General features: G+C 39.3%; 1 protein-coding gene across 2 annotated transcripts; it reads left to right on the forward strand.

The window, feature by feature from the left end:
* Positions 1–1,112: 1,112 nt before the first annotated feature.
* LOC147623495 (vacuolar-processing enzyme alpha-isozyme-like) lies at positions 1,113–4,017 on the forward strand. 2 transcript variants are annotated; one of them, XM_086821660.1, is made up of 9 exons: positions 1,113–1,542; positions 1,681–1,845; positions 2,043–2,199; positions 2,363–2,448; positions 2,545–2,744; positions 2,854–2,938; positions 3,024–3,278; positions 3,366–3,572; positions 3,668–4,017. In XM_086821660.1, exons 1-9 carry the CDS (start codon positions 1,336–1,338, stop codon positions 3,848–3,850), a joined length of 1,545 nt encoding a protein of 514 aa, XP_086677786.1. In that variant the 5' UTR covers positions 1,113–1,335; the 3' UTR covers positions 3,851–4,017. The 2 variants fall into 2 exon arrangements, with proteins under 2 accessions (XP_086677786.1, XP_086677787.1); XM_086821661.1 differs by having other exon boundaries at positions 2,890–2,938.
* Positions 4,018–21,665: the final 17,648 nt, after the last annotated feature.

Here is a 21,665-nt window from a genome sequence, read left to right on the forward strand (position 1 = left end):
TTTAAAATTAGAAGCTCCTGTTATTTTGCTTCGTAACTTGGATCCAAGACGTGGACTCTGTAATGGTGCCAAGGCCTTTCACTCTAAAGTCTTGGAGACTGAAATCATCACACTGGTACTAAAGTTGGTGAAAGAGTATTTCTTCCACGGATTACCTTTATATGCACCGAGGCCCAACTACCATTCACCATGAGGCGGAGACATTTTCTCGTGCGGCTGGCATTTGGCATGTCAATAATACGCTCTCTAATGTAAAGTGGTGATCCATCCCGCACATGCTCTACTATCGATGAATGCAAAGGACCTGCACAAACGACACAACGATAAATCAAATCTCAAAAGGACCTGCACATAACGACACATCAATAAATAAAATCTCAAAAAAAACTTATAATAGAAAAACATAATCAAAATTACCTCGTACAATAGAACATCGAGTGGATGGTACATGAGGAGCTCTAGTATAAAACCCATAACGAATACCAATGGTCATGATGGATGTAAGAAACAACCAGTCATTGGGTACTGAATACCCCTCAAATGATGCAAAGCATCTGTCCATCTCTCTCCAGAACAAATAGACACTCCACTCCTCATCATCAAACACCGATCCCGTACATCTCGATGCCTTCGTCGTGACAACTCTTACCATAAACGTATCAATGTCATGCAATATCCTAAAATCAAAAGCATAACAAATAGGTTATACAATTATTTATATATAGTTCAAAAAATATTTATACATGAATGATCCTTCTCACAAGAGAAGAATTCAATTTGTTGATTGTGACATTATTGACTGCTGAGAATACGTATTTTGTGGTGCTTTTGAGAATATGTAATAGTGGTCCTTTTTTGCATCTTCGTATGCTACATTACTATGATATTTTTGTTTTTGCTATAAATCTACAAGACATGGATGTTATTTTGAGATATGTATATATGAAGTCACTTGAAATAATGTATTGTGTTTACTTAAAACATGACCTAAATCTTGGAGAAACTGAGCCTATTTTTTCTGGAACTCTACTTACCTCAGCAACGCGCGGGTCCAATACTAGTACTTATTATTGATATAAAAAAAACCCTCTAGCAACCTTAAAAAATAAGCAATGGTGTCTTAGGCACAGAGAACAAATGTCTCTTAGGTAGAGAGAACAAATGTCTCTTACATATACAGAAACACCTCGTTTTAGAAAGGGACACTCGTGGCACTGTTGCTATTCTCACTGGGAGTGGCGATGGTGGGCGGCAAATCACTCCAGGAGCTTCTTGCCCCAATGTGCCAGCACCCGGTTTTAGCTTCTACATTTCTGCTCTTCTGCTCTAGAGGCCATGGTCACGCATCGTCTGTGTTTGGCTTACCTAGGGTTTCTGGCCATTTCTGCCGTCGTAGGCACAGCACGACAGGGGCGTTGGGGACGTCTTTCAGATGGCTTTGACATCGCTATGCCTACGGATGAAGATTCCGACAGTGAGGTGGGAATCAGATGGGCAATTTTGATCGCGGGCTCTGCAGGCTATGGGAATTATCGCCATCAGGTTTCTGTGGATGAGTCTTCCCTTTTCTTTTCTGTTTTTTTATAAAAAAAATTTATAGCGCTTGCATTGTGATGCTTGTTGTATCCTGTGAGGGGAAAAAAAAACTTGTCGTTTTCGCTCAAGGAATTTGACATGCAGGCGGATGTCTGCCATGCCTACCATGTCTTGCGGGGAGGAGGGTTGAAAGATGAGAATATTGTAGTTTTTATGTTCGATGACATTGCGAACAACCCTGTGAATCCGCACCCTGGCATAATTATCAACAGTCCCAATGGAGAAGATGTATATGCAGGAGTTCCCAAGGTGTGTGCCTTTGTGTGTGTGTGTGTGTGTGAGAGAGAGAGAGAGAGAGAGAGAGAGAGAGAGTGTGAGAGAGAGAGGGAGAGGAGGGTTTTCCGCGTTTTGTTTGGTTTTTTTTTTTTTTTTGAGGGGGAGGGGGGGGGGGTTTGTGTGTGGGGGTTCATTGCTCTTCTACCCTTGAGGCTCTCTTGATGCTTTAGGATTACACGGGATCCGACGTGACAATAAGCAACTTCTTGGCTGCGTTTCTTGGGAACAAGAGCGGTGTGACTGGTGGCAGCGGGAAGGTCATTAATAGTGGTCCGAACGATCACATCTTCATGTTCTACTCCGATCACGGAGGTCCAGGAGTATTGGGTGCGTATATGTACATTCTAGATGTGTTAACATTCTCTCGTGGTTGTGCAGATGTTGAATGTTTAGTTGTACACATCCAATCTGATGTGTGTTGGGGCTATGACAGCGTTCTATGTCACTTGGCTTAAAAAAGTTAACCCATGGAACAGGTTGATTTTTGCAGGAATGCCAACAAATCCCAACCTTTATGCAAATGATCTAGTGGCTGCATTCAAAAGGAAGCATGAAGCCCGAGGCTACAAAGAAATGGTACTTGCATTTTATTTCACATGTTAAAACTACTTCGAGATGTGGTCTCTCCTCAAATTTTCTTTCATAAGGTTGTCTTAACATGATTTTAATCAGGTAGTTTATCTCGAGGCATGTGAAAGTGGAAGCATTTTTGAGGGCCTTCTTCCAAATGACTTAGATATATACGCTACCACTGCTTCAAATGCAGAGGAGAGCAGCTGGGGAACCTATTGTCCAGGCATGGTTCCGCCACCACCACCAGAGTATTTAACCTGCCTTGGAGATCTTTATAGTGTATCTTGGATGGAAGACAGGTATGCAACGGTTTGAATTGTAAGTAATGAATGTTCTTGTACCCTTGAATCAAGAGAGCAGCACATTCGTCATACCCAATTTATGTATATTCTTTATTTGATAATTTAGGTTTCGATTGTCTCCTAACGTTCCTCTGTTTGTCAGCGAGTCTCACAATCTGAAAAAAGAGACGCTGCAAGAACAATATGAGACCGTAAGTGTCATTAGGACACCCTTGCATCTGTATGTCCTATTGCGATCCCCAAAAGAGCTCATCTTTTACAGTTTTGCTCTCTTAGGTGAAAACAAGAACCTCAAATTATAACACCTATACAGCGGGATCGCATGTGATGTGTTATGGTAATCTTCAGATGGGTGGCGAAAAGGTGTATGTATACATAGGCAATGATCCTGCTAATGAGAATTCCACCATGAGCCATGAGGAATTTTTGACCCAATCGAGCGTCTGTGCTAGCTACCGTATCAATCCAGAGAGGCCAGCAATGATGGGAATAATGCAAAGAGATGCAGATATTCTTTACCTCTGGCATAAGGTAATTCTTAAGTGTTCATAGTATCGGCTGCATTTCTATCCAGTTTTTTGTGCTCTCTAAGTCTTTCTGTTTATGGCTTGCTTGAAGTACAAGACAGCCCATGAAGGATCAAAGACGAAGCTAGTTGCCCAGGATGAACTGTTTGAGACATTGGCGCACAGGAGACATACTGACAGAAGCATGTGGCTCGTTGGAGAACTTCTACTTGGAAAAAATGAAGGACCTTTTGCCTTGAAAGAAAGGCGTCCACCTGGACAGCCATTAGTTGATGATTGGGACTGCTTGAAAGCCATGGTGAGGAGTCTGATTGCTTTAAAGAATGGCATGTTTGTAAATAGAATATTTTATAATGCTTGAACTACTCGTAAGTGTTTATACTGTGTTTATAGGTGCAAGCTTTCGAGCTGCATTGCGGGCCATTGACATCCTATGGCTTGAAGTATATGAGAGCCTTTGCCAACATGTGTAATTCGGGAGTAGATGTGCATGAGATGCAGGTGATCTCTTTTAAAGTGTGTGCGAAGAGAGAAGTTCAGAGGGTGGCAGCAGGCTTTTGGAGGTGGGCTTTTTAGCCTGAAAACAAAGAGATGGATTTTGAGCTGTATAGGTGTCATGCCAACGAGGCAATTCTCAATCACTCGACATACTAAATGGGTTTCTTGGTTCTGTTCTTTATGCAAGGGCCGATGTATCGTGCCTTCTTTATGGATATAGAGCTATAGCGGTCTACCCTTTTATTTTTTGATGCTCAAGTATGTGTTTTTTTTTCTCAAACTATCACATGGAAAATCTGTTTGGTCATTACTTTTCATGAGATAAGAAGTATGCAGGCAGGCAGATGGTAGGACATGTTTTGTGCTAAAGTGCACAAAAGTGAGCCTCAAGCAAGCTGTTTAAATGGAGAAAATAGGATTACTTGAAATAGAGAGGAAAAGTTGGTGTTTCAAGGTTGATTGAATAGAGAGGAGAAGGTTGTGCAAAAAAGCAACAAGAGTTGCAAGCGGCTCAATCGATTGCAGTAAATATGCCGTCATGTAATGGCGTTCTCATGACATGAAGAAAACAATTGCATCGACTGGTTTTAAGACAAAATAAGGAAGTGGCTCTTACTTGCATCACTCAGATCAACAATACGAGTACAGTTGTCTATGTGCAATTGTGGGGGTTTGAAAGATCACTTCCCTATTCCATTGTGTGTCTTGAGAATCTTGTGAAATTGTGGGGGTTTGAAAGAGGTTTTCCAACTCACTTCTTGTCAAGCCTCCAGGATCTACATGTAAGTCAAACCTTAAAAAAAAAACCATAAACCATGAAGGGGGTGCAGGCCTACTCGCCACCCAACCATGATAGCCGTGAGCCTTGCTCACAATCTCGGCTGTCCCCACCGAGCAACGAGCTAGAGCGTCATGCTCTCGTGAGTGCCTTACCATCGACCTCATCCGGTGCCCTCTTACCACCCGGGGTTGTCCCCCAACCACGACAGCCTCCTGTGCGATGGTGCTCTTGCTCCACGCGCTCTGCACTCCTGTGTTCCATCTGTCGGTGTGTGCCCAACTGGTGCCTCCCCCCAATAAATAGGAACGAACACCCAAAAAGCGCACACTATTAATAGCATACCAAAAAGCACATGTTCGCCCACAACATATCACACTAGCTTGCCAATCTGCTCGCCCCTAGCGTGCACATGACATACTCCCCTTCTTCAAAAGAGCTTATTCTTGAGCTCAAGAAAAAGAACTCAAAAGAGAAGTTGTCACACAACACTAGAGAAACACCCTTCTATTGGTCGAAACCAATAGTCTCAAGGACGATCCGACTAAGGGATTGACCTGTTCAAGTAATAGGACATGAGCGTCAATTCCTAGTCACAAAAGCCTAAATCCAGAGCAAATGGATCATCTGGGTAACTCGAAGCTGACAATGCTACCAATACTAGAGGTAAACAACCACTATCCTAAAGAGACCTTTGAAAGGCTGAGTGGACATGAAAGGAACAACTGTTTCAACAGACTTGGTTATGACGCAAGCTAGCATCTATCATAATTGTCTGTATCAAAAGTAAATTATCTATTTGTCAAAAATGTTGAGATAGCCTTGTGTTTGTAGGTTTAGAGTCCAAATGAAGTCTTGACAATTTGGTGTAGTCCCGTAACATGTGATGGATCATGGCGTCCCATACCACCATGATACACCCCATACCCGTGCTACGATTACTACAAAACACCAATTTGTGGATCTATCGCGATCTATCAGAAATAATAAATGCCAATGGTTGACCATGTGCCACAAATTGAAACAAGTTCTCGAAAGGAAGAACTCCAAATGAGACTAGTGATCATAACTTGGTCCAGGGATTAGACATCTGTGTACACAAAGAACAACCTTGACCAGCGTCCCAGTCAAAGCATCTTTCTAAAGCCAAAAAATCTTGGAAACCAAAACTTGCTTCCAAAAACTTATGCGCATAGAACAAATTCTTGAATAACCATGATTCAATAGACTTGGTATAAGAACAGGTTGGCATACTTGGAATATAAGAATAGGTTGGTATACTTGGAATAGCGTGAATATTTGTACACGCTCTTGCTATGGACATAAAATTAGAGGACCATCAAAACGTTAAGGACTGTAAGGTTGAAAAGGTACATATTGGATATTGTCGGATAGTCGTCTTGTCATGCAATTTGACAGTGAATCCCAACAAGTAAACTTAATCTAGATGCCCTCTTTCAGATATCCGTGTAGCCATAACGGCAATGTGTAGTCAAGTATTGCTCAATCTTGCATATGTAGATAAGTCTTGCTTATCAAAGCCCAACAACGAAAACAATGGTCATTCCAATATTGATAGGGTCTTAGGTTTGTGTTGCATAGTACAAGGTGTGTGTGTGTCCGTAAAGTTCTTGGAGTAAAAACTCCCATGTGTATCTAAGAACAAACATGTGTACTTGCATAACACGGTACAACATTGTGCTTTTATTGTTAAACCCTATCTTGCATGTTCCTTGCATGTGAAAAATAAACACACCTCATAACACGCTGGTGCAAAACTAAGATAGAACGAAGCATGTGCATACGAAGCTCGCAAGTACACAAAGTCTCGTACACAACCTAGACATCTTGGAGAGAAGATTTTGAAGAGATCGTAGAAAAACTTGTCGCCATCACTTGTTGTAAGGCAGTCGATTGACGATCGTACGCCTCTGTTCAGACAACCTACACGTGGTTATCCACAACCTTGGTCTATGTGTGGCAGACCTCGGGTAACATGGATGGCTATGGCATGTGTAGCTCTGCTAGATTGCCCTGCAGTTGCACGAGTGCGTGCACACGTCATGCGTGGTTGCATGGGAAACAACCCCAAAAACTTGGGCTTCCTCATCCCAAAGGGGTGCCCATTAGCAAGGTGCAATCCCCATGTGGATTGCCACAAGCCATATCGACCCTTGGCAGTCCCATGCAACCGCCGATAGCCCTGGTTGACTCCAACAGCCCTTCACAAGTGTTTTCGACAGGCCTTCCCATGTCCGTAGCCCAGGCGACTAGGTAAGGGACCCCCACGTGCGCCATTGGCTTCAGGAAGGTAGGTGTTTTTTTTTCATTAAAAAAAAATATTGCTCGCTTTTTATATATATATATAATGTGTGTAAATACATGAGTCCCCTTGATATTTTAAAAAAAACAGTCCCATACTTTTCTAAAAACAATGTCCAGCTTTGTTCAAAAAGTCATGCCATGCTAAAAAAAAAACATTATGCTTTTTTCTTGTGAGAAACCAATGCTCAGTTTTTTCAAAAAAAAAAACATTCTGTTTTTTCTTTTAAAAACTGAGATACGCTGTTTTTAGACTACTGTCGATCGCTTTTCCCTCTTGCGCACTGCTATCCATACATTGTATGGACTATTAAGAGGTGGTCGTGCAGGTCTGACGCTGCTTTTGTTGCGCACTAGTTCGTACATATGTACAGCTGTGTATATTGTGCTCGTACGACCCCTATACCACTAGAACGGCCTGTCCAGGCCTCTTTCCAAACCCGCCACATGTGTGGTTGCTGTACCTGTATGCACAGGCCCGTACAGTCTTGTATGGTTGCTATACCTGGTGCGACCTCTGTACAGGCACCTGCCCCTTCGGATAGCCAACATGGTCAAGCATGAGACTCTTCAAAAGAGGGCTCACTCCACACATAAACCACCGCGATCTCTTCTCCCCTCTCTCACACGACTAGACATGCTTTTTTCCTACGCCAACCACAATCTCATGCAACATAGAGCAACGACTTGATAGCAAAAGCAACGATTCATAAGAAGAGAACGATGAGAAGCATACCCAAGTCTCTTGTAGATGTGATGCATACCCACGCATACCTTTCAGCTTCTTGTGTTAGGGTTGGCTCTAATACCACTGTCAAGCCTCCAGGATCTACCCGTAAGGCAAACCTTCAAAACAAACCATAAACCATGAAGGGGGTGCATGCATACTTACCACCCAACCATGACAGCCATGAGAAAGGCTCACAATCTTGGCCGTCCCCACCGAGTAACGAGCTAGAGCGTCATGCTCTCGTGAGTGCCTTGCCATTGTCGTCATCCGGTGTCCTCTACCACTTGGGGTTGTTCCCCAAGGACGACGGCCTCCTGCGCGATGGTGCTCTTGCTCCACGTGCTCTGCACTCCTGTGTTCCATCCGTCTCGGTGTGTGCCCAATTGGTACCCCTCCCCCCAATAAATAGGGAAGGAACACCCAAAAAGAACACACTATCAATAGTAGACCAAAAAGCTATGTCCGCCCATAGCATATCACACTCTAGCTTGCCAATTTGCCTACCCCTAGCGTGCACATGACACTTCCCTATTCCATCGTGTATCTTGAGCTTTCAGATTTTCTCACCAAGGTTCCATTTATCATGCACAAGTTCTCCAGGAAATTCGTTAGGTAAAATACCATGCACTTGAGACATGTTTCACTTCCATGTTCTTGTATTTTTTGAATTATTTCCTAACATTTACAAATAAAACTAACCCAAAGAAACTAAAAGAATATTATTTTTAAAGAATTGTCAATATAAATGATTTTATTAAAAAATGTCAACATAATTTTAAAGCCTATTTGCTAGATTGAATGTTCCCCCCACCTTCAAAGGTCGTTTCTAAAAAAACCAAGAAGGATGGGCTTGGAGAAAAGTTGCTAGTAAAGTTTTATTTTCTTGGATCATTAGCTATCAAAAATATAACCGAAATAGAAGTACATGACCTAGTCTCAATCAAGGGGGAGAAAAACAATACGGGGAGAGGGGCTCTTAAGCTAAGTGTACATGACCTAGTCTCGATTAAGGGATAAGCTAAGTAACCTTGTGTCTTTGACCTTGAGCGAAAAAAAGTTGATGGTATTCTTTTGTACACTATGCTCTTTCATCACCCATTATTGGATGGGGTAGGGTATAAATGATGGTATCCTTTGTTTTTGTTTTTTTAAATAAAAATAACGATGGTCTTTCATACACTTATTTGGTTGCTTTTGTGATATGTAGAGCTAAAAAGGGCATGTGAGGAAAAAAACGATCCTTAAAAGCCTAGGTAAAAAAAATATTTTACAAAAAATAAATATGTAAGCTTCTCTTAATGGTTACATATGGAGGTCTTCTAGGTGCTAGGGGATTGCACTCATAACCAAAGCTCCATAGGGCTTTCACTGAGAACTAAAGTTGAGAAGCTCCATAGGGCTTTTATTAATAACCAAACTTCTCACAAACAAAAGGAATTTGTAGGAGTAGCAATCAATCTCTTCGAAATAGGGGATTGCACTCATAACCAAGCTCCATAGGGCTTTCACTGAGATAACCAAAGTTGAGAAGCTCCATAGGGCTTTTACTAATAACCAAACTTCTTGCAAACACACAGAATTTGTAGGAGCAGTAATTAATCTCTTCGAAATATATAGAACATGGTCTTTTAGGACAACATAGAACTGTTCGATCTTGTAGCACCCTTCACACAAAGGGATAGACTCCCTCAGATCGAAAGATGAACGGATGATTTGATTTTTTGTATGCAATCTTCCTTAGTCGCAAATCCATCTTCTTGGGAAATAGTATGTGGAGTTGGAAGTGTTACGACTCTGATCTGGAGGCTTATAAGGTCATGGTTGGGTAGTGATGTGGTATTCTTGGAGCAATCACATTGAATGGAAGAAAAGATGCTTTTCACTTGTCCATCAAGTAGCCAAGAAATTATTTCCCAATCAACATAATCACCTCTCCAAAAGAATTAGGAGATGGAATTCAAAGATTAAAACACAAGGGAACCAATAAGGGTTATGGAATTTCCTAAGTGGGTCAGTTTGTTCCTTGGGCATCTTAGATGCATTGTTTGATATATGTTGGATTGAGGAGTGCAAACCTTGTAAATAATGCACGCACAATAGATATGAAGAAGGTGCATGAGCGCACCATTCTTGTTGAGGCACAAGTAGATGCAAACTGGATGGATTCCATGTACTCGAAGGTGGTCAATGAAGAAGAACTGCATTGAATTGCATTTGGGACCTTGTTGACCAAGAAGAATTTCATTGAACTGCATTTGGGACCTTCTGGAGACCCTATAAAAATGCAAGGTTATCGACACCAAGTGGGTTTATAAAGCCAAGTATCACTATCTCATTGGATAAGTATAAGGAGGTTGCACCATTTTGTATCACATATTGTAACCATACTAAGCGCTTTATGTTATATGATTTTGGGATTATGGTGCGCTTGCATGTGTAATGCTAGCTAACTCACCTTTCACATACCCTAAATATTATCTATACTAGCTTTTTGGGGCCCTCTAGATATTCCATGGATGGCTGGCCATTGTAATTATGAGGCATGAATATAATACAAACGAGAAAAGGATACAATCCTATTATCATAATTGAGTCTTCTTGTGCTCTTATGTTAGTAGCTTGCTTGCTTCCTTTCTGATGTGATGTATGCGAGTGGATTGTGTGGGTGTTTTGCTTGAGTTCTTTCTTGTGTGGATGTTCTCTCTCTCTCTCTCTCTCTCTCTCTCTCTCTCTCTCTCTCTCACTCAGACACACACATTAGTTATCATATTCTTCTCCTTTTGCATCATAGACATTGGGTAGAGGTTGAGCTCTTCCATAGCTATCTCCCCTTTGCTCTCTACCCAAAGGCACCTTTGGTGTGCAAGGTAGAGGACCCTAGATTCCCACAAGAGGGAGTCATCTTCTAAAGATGTCTAGAAGCTAATCCCGGTATTGACCCTTACCTTCCTCCTCCTTCTTCTTGTTGGGCAAGGCATTACTATCGCCAATTTAGTGAGCAGTGTCTTGCTATATTCTCAATAATTATTGTATCCTAGTTAATAGGCAAACCCACATAGAGTCATTAAAAAGTCACAAAGTATATATTTTGGTATAGTAGAGGAGCTTTAAATCACAATACTCATTAATACATGGAATACACAAATTTTAATTTAGTTAGCTAATAGTGATTGGGCAGGAAAAAATTTGATAAGAGATCCATGTCATAATATTCCTTACATCCACTTGCCTTCTTTTCCGTAGGCAAAGACACCAAATCCCATGTCTCACTAGTATCTAATGCACCCATCTCTTTATCCATGGTGCATCTTCCCAATGCATATAGTGACTCTTAAAAACATGTGGGCTTCACCTCTTGTAAAGCTTTGACCATGTATGCATAAGGATGGGTTGTATACGCATCATATCTCAACCCGTTGATTAGATATGTGACTCTAATAGACCTGCGTACACCTAGATCACTGTCAGTTGTTCTCAACACTGCTTTGGCTCTCTATTCACCACGTGTAATAACTCCTCGTCAAGGTGCTATTTTGAGTCACTATCTTTATCAACAACAAAGGAGTGATCTACTAAAACATCATGCATTATAAAAGGCATGATCCACCTTTTCTTTTCCTTAGTGTGTGATACATGTTATCTTGTTGAATTTTCAACACATGTAGTATCACCACTTGATGCATTAGAATGCCTAACATTCTGCCTCAACCTGCCTGACCAAGGTCTAACATTCTGCCTCAACCTACATGGACCTTGGTCCGCCCATTGGTAGATGACTCTCCTAGTCCACTAAGTGGTTGTGATTGCTGCTCAGTATTTAAGGCACCCGTACGATTATTTGCCTCACCATCGATATAATCTTTCACTAGCGTATACTAGTTGCTCATTTCATCAAACACTACATCCTTGTTCACTCATCTCACATGTAGTGGGGTTCTAGCATTTATAGCCTTTTTTGTTAAGGGAGTAGCCAATGAATATACATTTTTTTGACTTGGGATCTAACTTACTTCTCACCTCATTTGGTACGTGTACATAGGTAATGTAGCCAAACACTTTCAAGTGTGTAAAGCTAGTTTTTTGCCAGTAAACTTTTGTTCAGGCATCATGCCATGAACTACTACATTGGGCATCGTTCATGATATAAAATGCAGTTTCCTAGCCCAAAAATAATGAGATGTTCCTTTTTCTTTTATCAATGCATGTGTAACTTCTACAATAATATGTAAGTTTTTCCTTTATGCAACTCCATTTTCTTGTGGGGTGTACCTACATGTAAATTGCAACTTTGTTCCCTCTACCATAGCTTTGAAGCTATGAAAGTGAGTAAACACTTCACTTTTCTCTTTCCATGAAAAATAACCATCACTTTCATAGTGTGTTTCATCAATGAGAAAGGCACATAATAATGGCTCTACCATAGCTTTGAAGCTTTGAAAGTGAGTAAACACTTCACTTTTCTCTTTCCATGAAAAACAACCATGTGGTTTATTAATGCAAGGTACATAATACAAGCTCCTTTGATTGATGCCGTCTTTGTTGGTCTCCAAACATCAGAATGAACCACATCCAAAGGTCTTTAACTTACATGCTTATATGTGAAATACATACTCTATGCATTCCATTTACTTTGAAATTTGGTAAACCTGTGATAATAATTTGGGCCTGCAAATCCTTTAACCACACTGAATATTGACATGTCCAATGCTTAGCCTGCAAATTCCTTTTTCATTTTTATCAGTGCACGTGCAACTTCTACAATATGTAAGTTTTTCCTTTATGCAATCCCATTTTGTTGCGGGCTATACTAATAGCCCCATTTTGTTTGCAGAGTGTACCTACATGTATATTGCATCTGTGTCCCTTGATCTCTTAAATAATTATTGAATTCAATGGAGAAATATTCTCCCTCACCATTTGACTTTATGTATTTTATGAGCATTTCTTTATTTTTCTCGACCATAGCTTTAGAGATCTAAAAGCGAGTAAACACTTCACTTTTCTCTTTCATGAGATATACAACCACCACTTTCATAGTGCGGTTCATGAATGAAAGGTGCATAATAATGGCTCCTGTGGCTCATACCGTCTTTTTGGTCTCCAAACATTAGAATGCACCACATCCAAAGGTCTTTGACTTACATGCTTATATGTGGAAATGCATGCTTAGCCTGCTTTCCCAAATTGGCACCTCTCATACTCTATGCATTCAATTTACTTTAAAATTAGCTTTGCCTGGTCAGCAGCTCAACCTTTGGCTTTCCTCACTTAGCATTCGACTTTAGTATTCACGCATTCAGCTTTCAACATTCGGTGCTTAACATTTCACTTTTAGAGTTCAACAATCAGCTTTGGACATTCAACAGCTGGTTGGATATACTTTTGTGGCCAGGTTTATTGTCTTGGTTGGCTATACTTTTGTGGCCAGGTTTATTGTCTTGGCTTTGTTTACTTTCTTGGTCGGGTTTACCCTTTAGATTTGTGCATTTAGCACTTGGCTTTTCGTATTCGGCGTTCGGCATTCCGCATTCAGTGTTTGGGTTTTAGCTTCCGTCCTGATTCAGTTAGCTGATTGTACAAACATCCGTCATCCAATTCAGAGTCCGTTTGTTAGCCAATTCAGATTCCATCCATTAGCTGATTCCACTTCCGTCCGTTAGCACAACTGGTTCAGCGTCTATCCAATCAGTTGGTTCAGTGTCCATCCATTAGTTGGTCTCGCCTCCATCCATCAGTTGATTTTGACTTGATAACTCTGCCCCCTTCAGCTTCCGACATCATGATTCCATGTCAGCCCCACCACTGATTCCTGTGGGATCCCACTCCCCCTTCTGCGCATCGGGATTCCCGGATGGTAGCAGCAGTGGTAGTTACTTCCTCTTGCGCGGGGCAGGTTTTCTCACTCAGGGCCTCGCCCTCGAATGTCCGGGCACGAGACTAAGCTGGTGGTCATTCTGAAAACCAAAACCGAGAAATTTTCCCATGCCCGAAAAGCGGGACGATTCCACCGTTTTTATTTTCTTTAACGAATTCTTTTAACGAGGTCAAGATACTGAACTACATTCATCTGAAAAAACCAGATAAAAGGGAAACTATTATAGACTTAACTTTGAAGAAATCAACGCTTTCTTCCTAATTGAATCATGCACAACCGTTAATTTATTCTTTAGAGAAGTCTTCAGGATTCTAATTAACTACTCGAGTTCTAAGTGTATATTAATCAATTTTATTATTAAAACTCTAGTGATTCCAGCCCATCCGGCCCATGGGTTAGCCACCGCTCAACCACTGGAATAGTAGAACCAGACAAGTACTAACCCACCCATAATTGAAAGCCTTTCTTAACTTTTGCTTTAGATATAGATACTCACACACTCTTCTTTAAACTTTAATTTATAAAACAATTCATTGACAAACAATTACTGGTTTACAGATGTCAAAATTCAAAATTTCCATTCAATCCTTGTTTCTCACAAAACGGTATCACTCTGGACTCTTCGTTGAGACCTGCTAGCAGGTCAACAACGAGATCTAGTAACAGATTACAATAATTTTCTCGTCATCATTCATATATACATCTTCCACGACATATCTTCCACGACATACGCATGGGTGTCCTCAGCACCGCGAGCCCGTGCATTGCCTGGTCAGAACCCTCTAGGATCCTCCTTAGGTGTCCTGGCACTTAACTCAGGGACCCCTTCGTCGGCCTCGCCCATCATACCGAAAGCACACCATTTTACACCATACCCATGCTGGTCAAGACCTGGGCAGGTTTTTGCCTGAGCCATCCTTTGAACACTCCCCGCCAGCTGTTGCAACCGAACTTCCCTTAGAAAAACACATATACCAAATGCTCCCTCTAGCATTCTAGCGTAAGACAGTCCTTTAAGAAAACAGGGTTTCTATGCAAGTTTTCAGTTTTGAATTTCTTTCAAATACAACGGGTATCTCTTAAATATGTATCCCAATACTTCTAGATATCACAGGTTTGGATATCCAAGTAGAATTCCTCGAATTCTGTAATCTTGATCCTCAGATCAAAATTAAAAGTCTCAACTTAGTTTCAGATTCGGTGGGTGATTTGAGTGTAGATTATTGAACTGGTCACATCGTCTATTCTTAAAACTGACAAAGGAGTTATGTCTTGGTCATAGTCTGATTTAGGTTTTTAGACTGGAAAGGTTCTCTCTGAACTATCTTTATCGAAGGGTAATAGTTCAATTACTACTTTACTGAATTTCATTCATTGAGTATTTGCTTAACTGAATTCAAAACTAATCACACGAATTCCTATGAGGGATAAATTAATCATTTAACTAAAATTTCGACTTCGATAGATTTTCTCATTATTATCCTAGAGAATATGAAACGGTAAAATTTTCTTTCCCAGAGTATTTACTTAATTCATTTACCCATATTCATGGGATTTAGACAAGGATTAAAGAGAACTCTTATTTTGATATAAAAATTTTGTATGCATCTATTTATGCATAAAATTCAACTTCTATGGAAATAACACTTTTATATAAAAGAAAAATCCTTTTATGTATCTATTTATGCATTAAAAAAATCAATTTTGATGAAAGTAACACTTTTATAATAAAAAAAATTCTTTTATGCATCATTTTATGCATAAAAATCAATATTGGTGAAAGCAACACTTTTGCAATTAAAAAAATTCTTTTATGCATCATTTTATGCATAAAAATAAATATTGATGAAAGTAACACTTTTATAATAAACAAAATTTTTTATGCATCATTATAGGCATAAAAATCAATACTGATGAAAGTAACACTTTTATAATAAAAAAAATCTTTTATGCATCTATTTATGCATAAAAATCAATATTCATAAAGGTAACATTTTTATAATAAAAAAAATTCTTTTATGCATCATTTTATGCATAAAAATCAATATTGATGAAAGTAACACTTTTATAATAATAAAAATTCTTTTATACATCATTTTATGCATAAAAATCAATATTGATGAAAGTAACACTTTTATAATAAAAATATTCTTTTATGCATCTATTTATGCATAAAAATTCATTTTGATGAAAGTAACACTTTTATAATAATAAAAAAATATTCTTTTATGCATGTATTTATGCATGAAAATCCATTTTGATGAAAGTAACACTTTTATAATAAAAAAGTATTCTTTTATGCATCTATTTATGCATAAAAATCTATTTTACTAAAATTAACACCTTTATAATAAAAAATATTCTTTTATGCATCTATTTATGGATAAAAATCCATTTTGATGAAAGTAATACTTAATAAAAATATTCTTTTATGCATCTATTTATGCATAAAAAACCATTTTGATGAAAGTAACACCTTTATAATAAAAAAATTAACCAATATGCATCTTTCTATGCATAGAATTTATATCTAATGAAAATCACTCTTTTATAGTCGAAAAAATAACCAATATGCATCTTTCTATGCATAGAATTTATATCTAATGAAAATCACTCTTTTATAATAAAAAAATTAACCAATATACATCTTTCTATGCTGCATAGAATTTATATCTAATGAAAATCACTCTTATATAATAATAAAAAAACCATCTTTCTATGCATAGAATTTATATCTTATGAAAATCACTCTTTTATAATAAAATAAAATAACCAGTATGCATCTTTCTATGCATAGAATTTATATCTAATGAAAATCACTCTTTTATAAAAAAATAACTTGCATCTTTCTATGCATAGAATTTAAATCTAATGGAAATAACACTTTTAGAATAAATATTTTTCTACTATGCAATTTTTTTATGCTGCATAGAATGAAAATGACACTTTTAGAATACACAAACGATAGGGATTATTCTTTTAGAATAATAAAAGATGAAACTTATTTCATACAATTTTCAAAAATTTTACCATAACCTCCTTTGAATGGCTGACCATTTTTTAATTTTTCCTACTTTAATTTACTTAAAAATTAACCTCAATTGGTTTTAAGCACTCTAAACTAATCATTTTTCACTTTTAAAAAAGAAACAATATGAAAAGTTTAATTCCAACTATTAGATCACTTAACTAGGATAAAGAAGGGCTGATTTTAAGAATGAGAGAAGGGGAAAGCCTTTCCAACAAGGCATAGCATCAATTTATCATTTCAAACAAAACAAAAATTAGAAAACCATTAAAAGAGAAAAGAAAAATATACGATTTCTAACTTACATGAATTCTGGGAGCTTTCCTTTGGCTTGATGGTTTGAGGGATCTACTCTTGTTTGCAACAAGAGTGGCCACCAAATCTTTAGAAGAGGGAATGGTCAAAAACTCGTGAATTATTAAGAAATTCACAGTTCTTGGCTCTTGGGAGGAGTAGAGTAACAGTGCATAAAACACTATTAAGCTTCAACAAAGGGAGAGGCTTCTATTTATAGGAAAAAGTGAGCTCCTAACCACGCAAACTGGTTCTAGAATTTTCTAGATCAGTTTGGTCAGTTTTTGACCTTTTTTAGGTCAGTTTAGCTTACTTTTTGGAACTAGACTTGAATTAGGAGAGAGGAGGGATGAAATATCTCAATTTTTGATAATTTAAAACTCCACCACACATGTGAAATAGGCACCTCCTTCATGAGGGGGGATTCCCATTGTGAGTTGTCAAAAATCAAAATTTTTAGTATTTCCTTTGGTCCTTAGTACACTCTTCATCTTATGTGAGTATTTACTCATTTTTGGGGGGATTTTCTTTATTTCTTCTATTTATCTTCTCCACACATTTGGATGAATCTGATTGGTCCCTCAAAACCTTAATTTAAAATTTTTAGAAAATTTGGACCCCTAGGATAAGGCCTCTTGAATAGATTATACTTGATTTCTAATGCACCTTCTGAAAATCTTTTTGAACTTTTGTTTTGGGAGAACTTATTTTAATAAGAAGAGATATTTTTCCATCCAAAAATATTCAAAACCTGAATAATCTCTTTCTAGAATATTTTCTCTCTCTAGGCCAAAACAAGTAGAAACAAGATCTTTTATATTTCTGAAGAGGGATTTGATTATAGGGGAAGATGCTGGACATATCTTGAGAGGCTGGGGAGGAATCTTACACTCTCTCCCACTTGAAAAACGCGAGATGTCCTCATCTCGCAAACTAGGGGTAATCCCGCAACAGTTCCGCTTCTTTCTCCCAGGTGGCATCTTCAAAAGGGTAGAACTTTCAGAATTTTGTTCTTGAGAACCTTTTCTCGAACATCAAGGATTTCTTCAGGTTGGAGTTCCATCTGCCCTTGGGTTGAAGAAGTTAAGATTTGATAAAAAACAGAAGCAGGAGGGAACACACACAAGAGAAGCAAACCCTAATCCATATCCATCAATCATAAAGAAGGAGAGAAGCCATAGTCATCATCTCTCTCACACACACAAAGGAGAACACAACATAGTGTTATGTCCACACTACAAAAGTAAACCTAATGTAATGTCCACACCACACATGACCAGCTGGACGCGGTCATAAACACACCACACGATATCTATCTACCATACTGTCACTCTGTCAGCACCCATGTGCTATCCTCCAGCTGTATACGAGCTTGACATTTCAACACTCCCTCTCAATCTCGACATGTCCATCTCTAGGACTCCCAATCTAGTACGGAAATACTCGAACTTATCCTTACCAAGTGCTTTGGTAAAGATATCTGCAACCTGCTTATCTGTCTGCACATATGTCAAATCAACATGCCCATCTAGCACTTTCTCTCTGACGAAGTGATAGTGGACCTCAATATGTTTGGTCCTGGCATGATAAACTGGGTTGCTAGCAAGCTGAATACTACTCATGTTGTCACAATGAATGACAACTCTCATATCACTCTGTAACCTGACATCATCTAGCAACTTCTTCAACCACATAGCCTCACATGCAGCTATGGGTGGCTGCTCCACGATACTCTGCCTCTGTGGTAGATAAAGCAACTGTAGGTTGCTTTTTACTGCTCCAACTCACAGCTCCACTACCAAGGCTGAAAACATAGCCACTGGTAGACCTCCTGTCATATGCACTACCGGCCCAATCTGCATCTGTATATCCATAGACATGCATGTCTTTTCCTGCCTCATAGAAAAGACCATAATGCAAGGTAGTTTTGACGTATCTCAGAATACGTCTCACAACATCCAAGTGAGGTTTACGAGGACTCTGCATAAACTGACTCACCAAACCAACTGCATAACTGAGATCTGGCGTCGTAATGGTCATGTAGATAAGGCTACCAACCATTTTCCTGTACATGGTGATATCATCAAGCTCATCACCCAAATCAGCCCTAAGCTTCATGTTTTGCTCTAATGGTGTCAACATTGGTTTGCATGCTGTCATACCATACTTTGCCAGCATGTTAAGTGCATATTGCCTTTGCACCAACCATATACTCTTGCTTGTTCTAATCACCTCAATGCCAAGAAAGAACCTTAAATCACCAAGGTCTTTCATATCAAACTCTTTGCATAAAGAGGCCTTAACCTCATCAATGCCTTTCCCACAATCACCTGTGATAATCAAATCATCAACATAAATGACTATCATCACGATACCATCATGTGTCTTCTTCACATAAAGTGAAGAGTCTGCATTTCCAACCACAAAACCAATACTGACAAGATATCTGCTGATCTTGTCACTCCAAGCACGAGGTGCTTGCTTCAAACCATAGATTGCTTTCTTTAACCTGCAAACAAAAGTTGGATATTTTGGATGTACATATCCTTCTGGCTGTTCCATGTACACCTCTTCTTGTAGTTCACCATTCAAGAAAGCATTTTTTACATCCATTTGATGTAAAGCCCAACCTTTTTGTGCTGCTAGTGCAATGATAGACCTCACTGTAGCCATCTTAGCCACTGGGCTGAAAGTTTCATCATAATCAAGACCATAAGTTTGTGCATATCCTTTAGACCAGCCTTGCCTTATGTCTCTCTAGGCTGCCATCTGACTTGCACTTTACCTTATACACCCATTTGAAACCAATTGCATTCTTTCCTTGAGGTAACTCAGCCAATTCCCATGTATCATTTTTGTCCAAAGCATCCATCTCTTCATCCATGGCTTTCTCCCATACATGCTCTCCAATAGCCTCTGTATAGCATGTAGGTTCCACATGCTTTACCATAGATGTCATGTATGCATAGTGCATAGCAAAATCTCGATATGTCAATCTTTCAACTGGATATCTGACTCTCTGGGATCTCCGCAATGCATGCGGGTCACTCTGTACACCTGTAACTCTAGCATGTGGTGGCACATATCTGTCCTGCCTAGCACCAGCGTAAGACAGGTATGCCGAGCTCCTCATCCAAACTCTCAGAACTAGATGACTCATAACCTGTGATTCCAATTCCTTCGACTTTCTTCTTGCCTTTATCCATAGCACTACTCCCAGTGCTCACACTCTCATGCCTCAAACGTCCTGACCATGGACGTATACTGCTACTCTCAGCTTCTGCTCTGCTGGCCCAGACATAGTAGTAGAACTAGAACTTGTTTGTGGCAAGTTCACAGGCACATCTGCCTCAAGTGAGTCAATGACTCCCTCATCTTTTTCTTTGTACCAACTAGCAAGCTCATCAAACACCACATCTCGTGAGATGACTACTTGTCTAGTTTGAGGGTTATAACATTTGTAGGCCTTTCGATCCTGTGCATATCCAACAAATACACATTTCTCTGCCTTAGGATCCAACTTCCGTCTTCTTTCGTCAGGCACATGGACATAAGCTACGCATCCAAAGACTTTGAGATGTCCAATGTCTGGCCTGTAACCTGTAAGCCGCATCTCTGGCGTGCTTCCATGAATGGCTGCTGTAGGTGTTTTGTTCAGGATATACACTGCAGTAGCACATGCTTCTGCCCAATAGTAATCTGGCATGCTCTTTTCATTGAGTATGGCCCTTGCCACTTCACATATGACTCTATTCTTTCTCTCAGCCACACCATTCTGCTGAGGTGTATACCTGCATGTCAACTGTCTTCTTATCCCATGCTTCCTCAAGAAATGCTCAAAAGCTTTTGAGGTGTATTCACCACCTCCATCTGTTCTCAAACATTTAATCCAACATCCATATTGCTTTTCTACAAGAGCTTTGAAATCCATGAACTTTTCCAGCACTTCACTCTTCTCTCTCAGAAAGTATATCCATGTCATCCTGCTGAAATCATCTATAAATGTCACATAGTATAGACTGCCTTTGATAGATGGATTTTGTGCAGGGCCCCATACATCACTGTGTACTATCTCAAGTGGCCTGTTACTCATATTTCCTTCTCTAGGAAACCTCAACCTTGCCTGCTTTCCAAACTGACAGGCTTCACAAACATGCATATGTCCATCATATTTGAATCTAGGCAATCCACTGACAATGCCTCTTGTTTGCATGTTCTTTAATCTCTGTATATTGACATGTCCAATCCTCTTGTGCCACATGTCAATGTCCTGCACAATCTCATTGCTCTTTGAAAACATGGCTGAGCTCAATTCTGGTATGCCTGCATCCAATTTGAACAACCTTCCTTCCTTCTTGCCCTTGGTAATCAATCTACAGCCATGCTTAAAGTCTTCCACAAAACAGCCATTCTCATTGAATCTTACTTGTAGTCCCTGCTCAACCATTTGGCCTACTGATGCCAAATTCTTTGTAATGGATGGTACATATAGTACCTCTGACATATTTTTCACATTTCCCATCATGCATCCTCAAAGGCACACTGCCAACATGTGTTATAAGATGCTGAGTATCATCTCCTGTGACCACATAACCATTTGTATCCAATGGTTGCATCTTCTCAAACCACTCACCATGACATGTCATGTGGTTTGAGGCACCTGAATCCATATACCATGACTCATCTCCAACATTCTGAGAATCCATTGTCCCCATAATGTGCTTCATTGCAAAAAGATGATTTGAACTCCCATCATTGTTACTAGTAGATGCATAATTTCCATGTTGTGGTCTTCCATTCCTGACATCATTCTGCTTTTTGTAACAATCTTTTGCCATATGTCCAAGTTTGCCACAATAGTGACAT

Source organism: Cibotium barometz, chromosome 27, assembly GCF_041138505.1.
Source record: "Cibotium barometz isolate CiBa-2024 chromosome 27, ASM4113850v1, whole genome shotgun sequence".
NCBI lineage: Eukaryota > Viridiplantae > Streptophyta > Polypodiopsida > Cyatheales > Cibotiaceae > Cibotium > Cibotium barometz.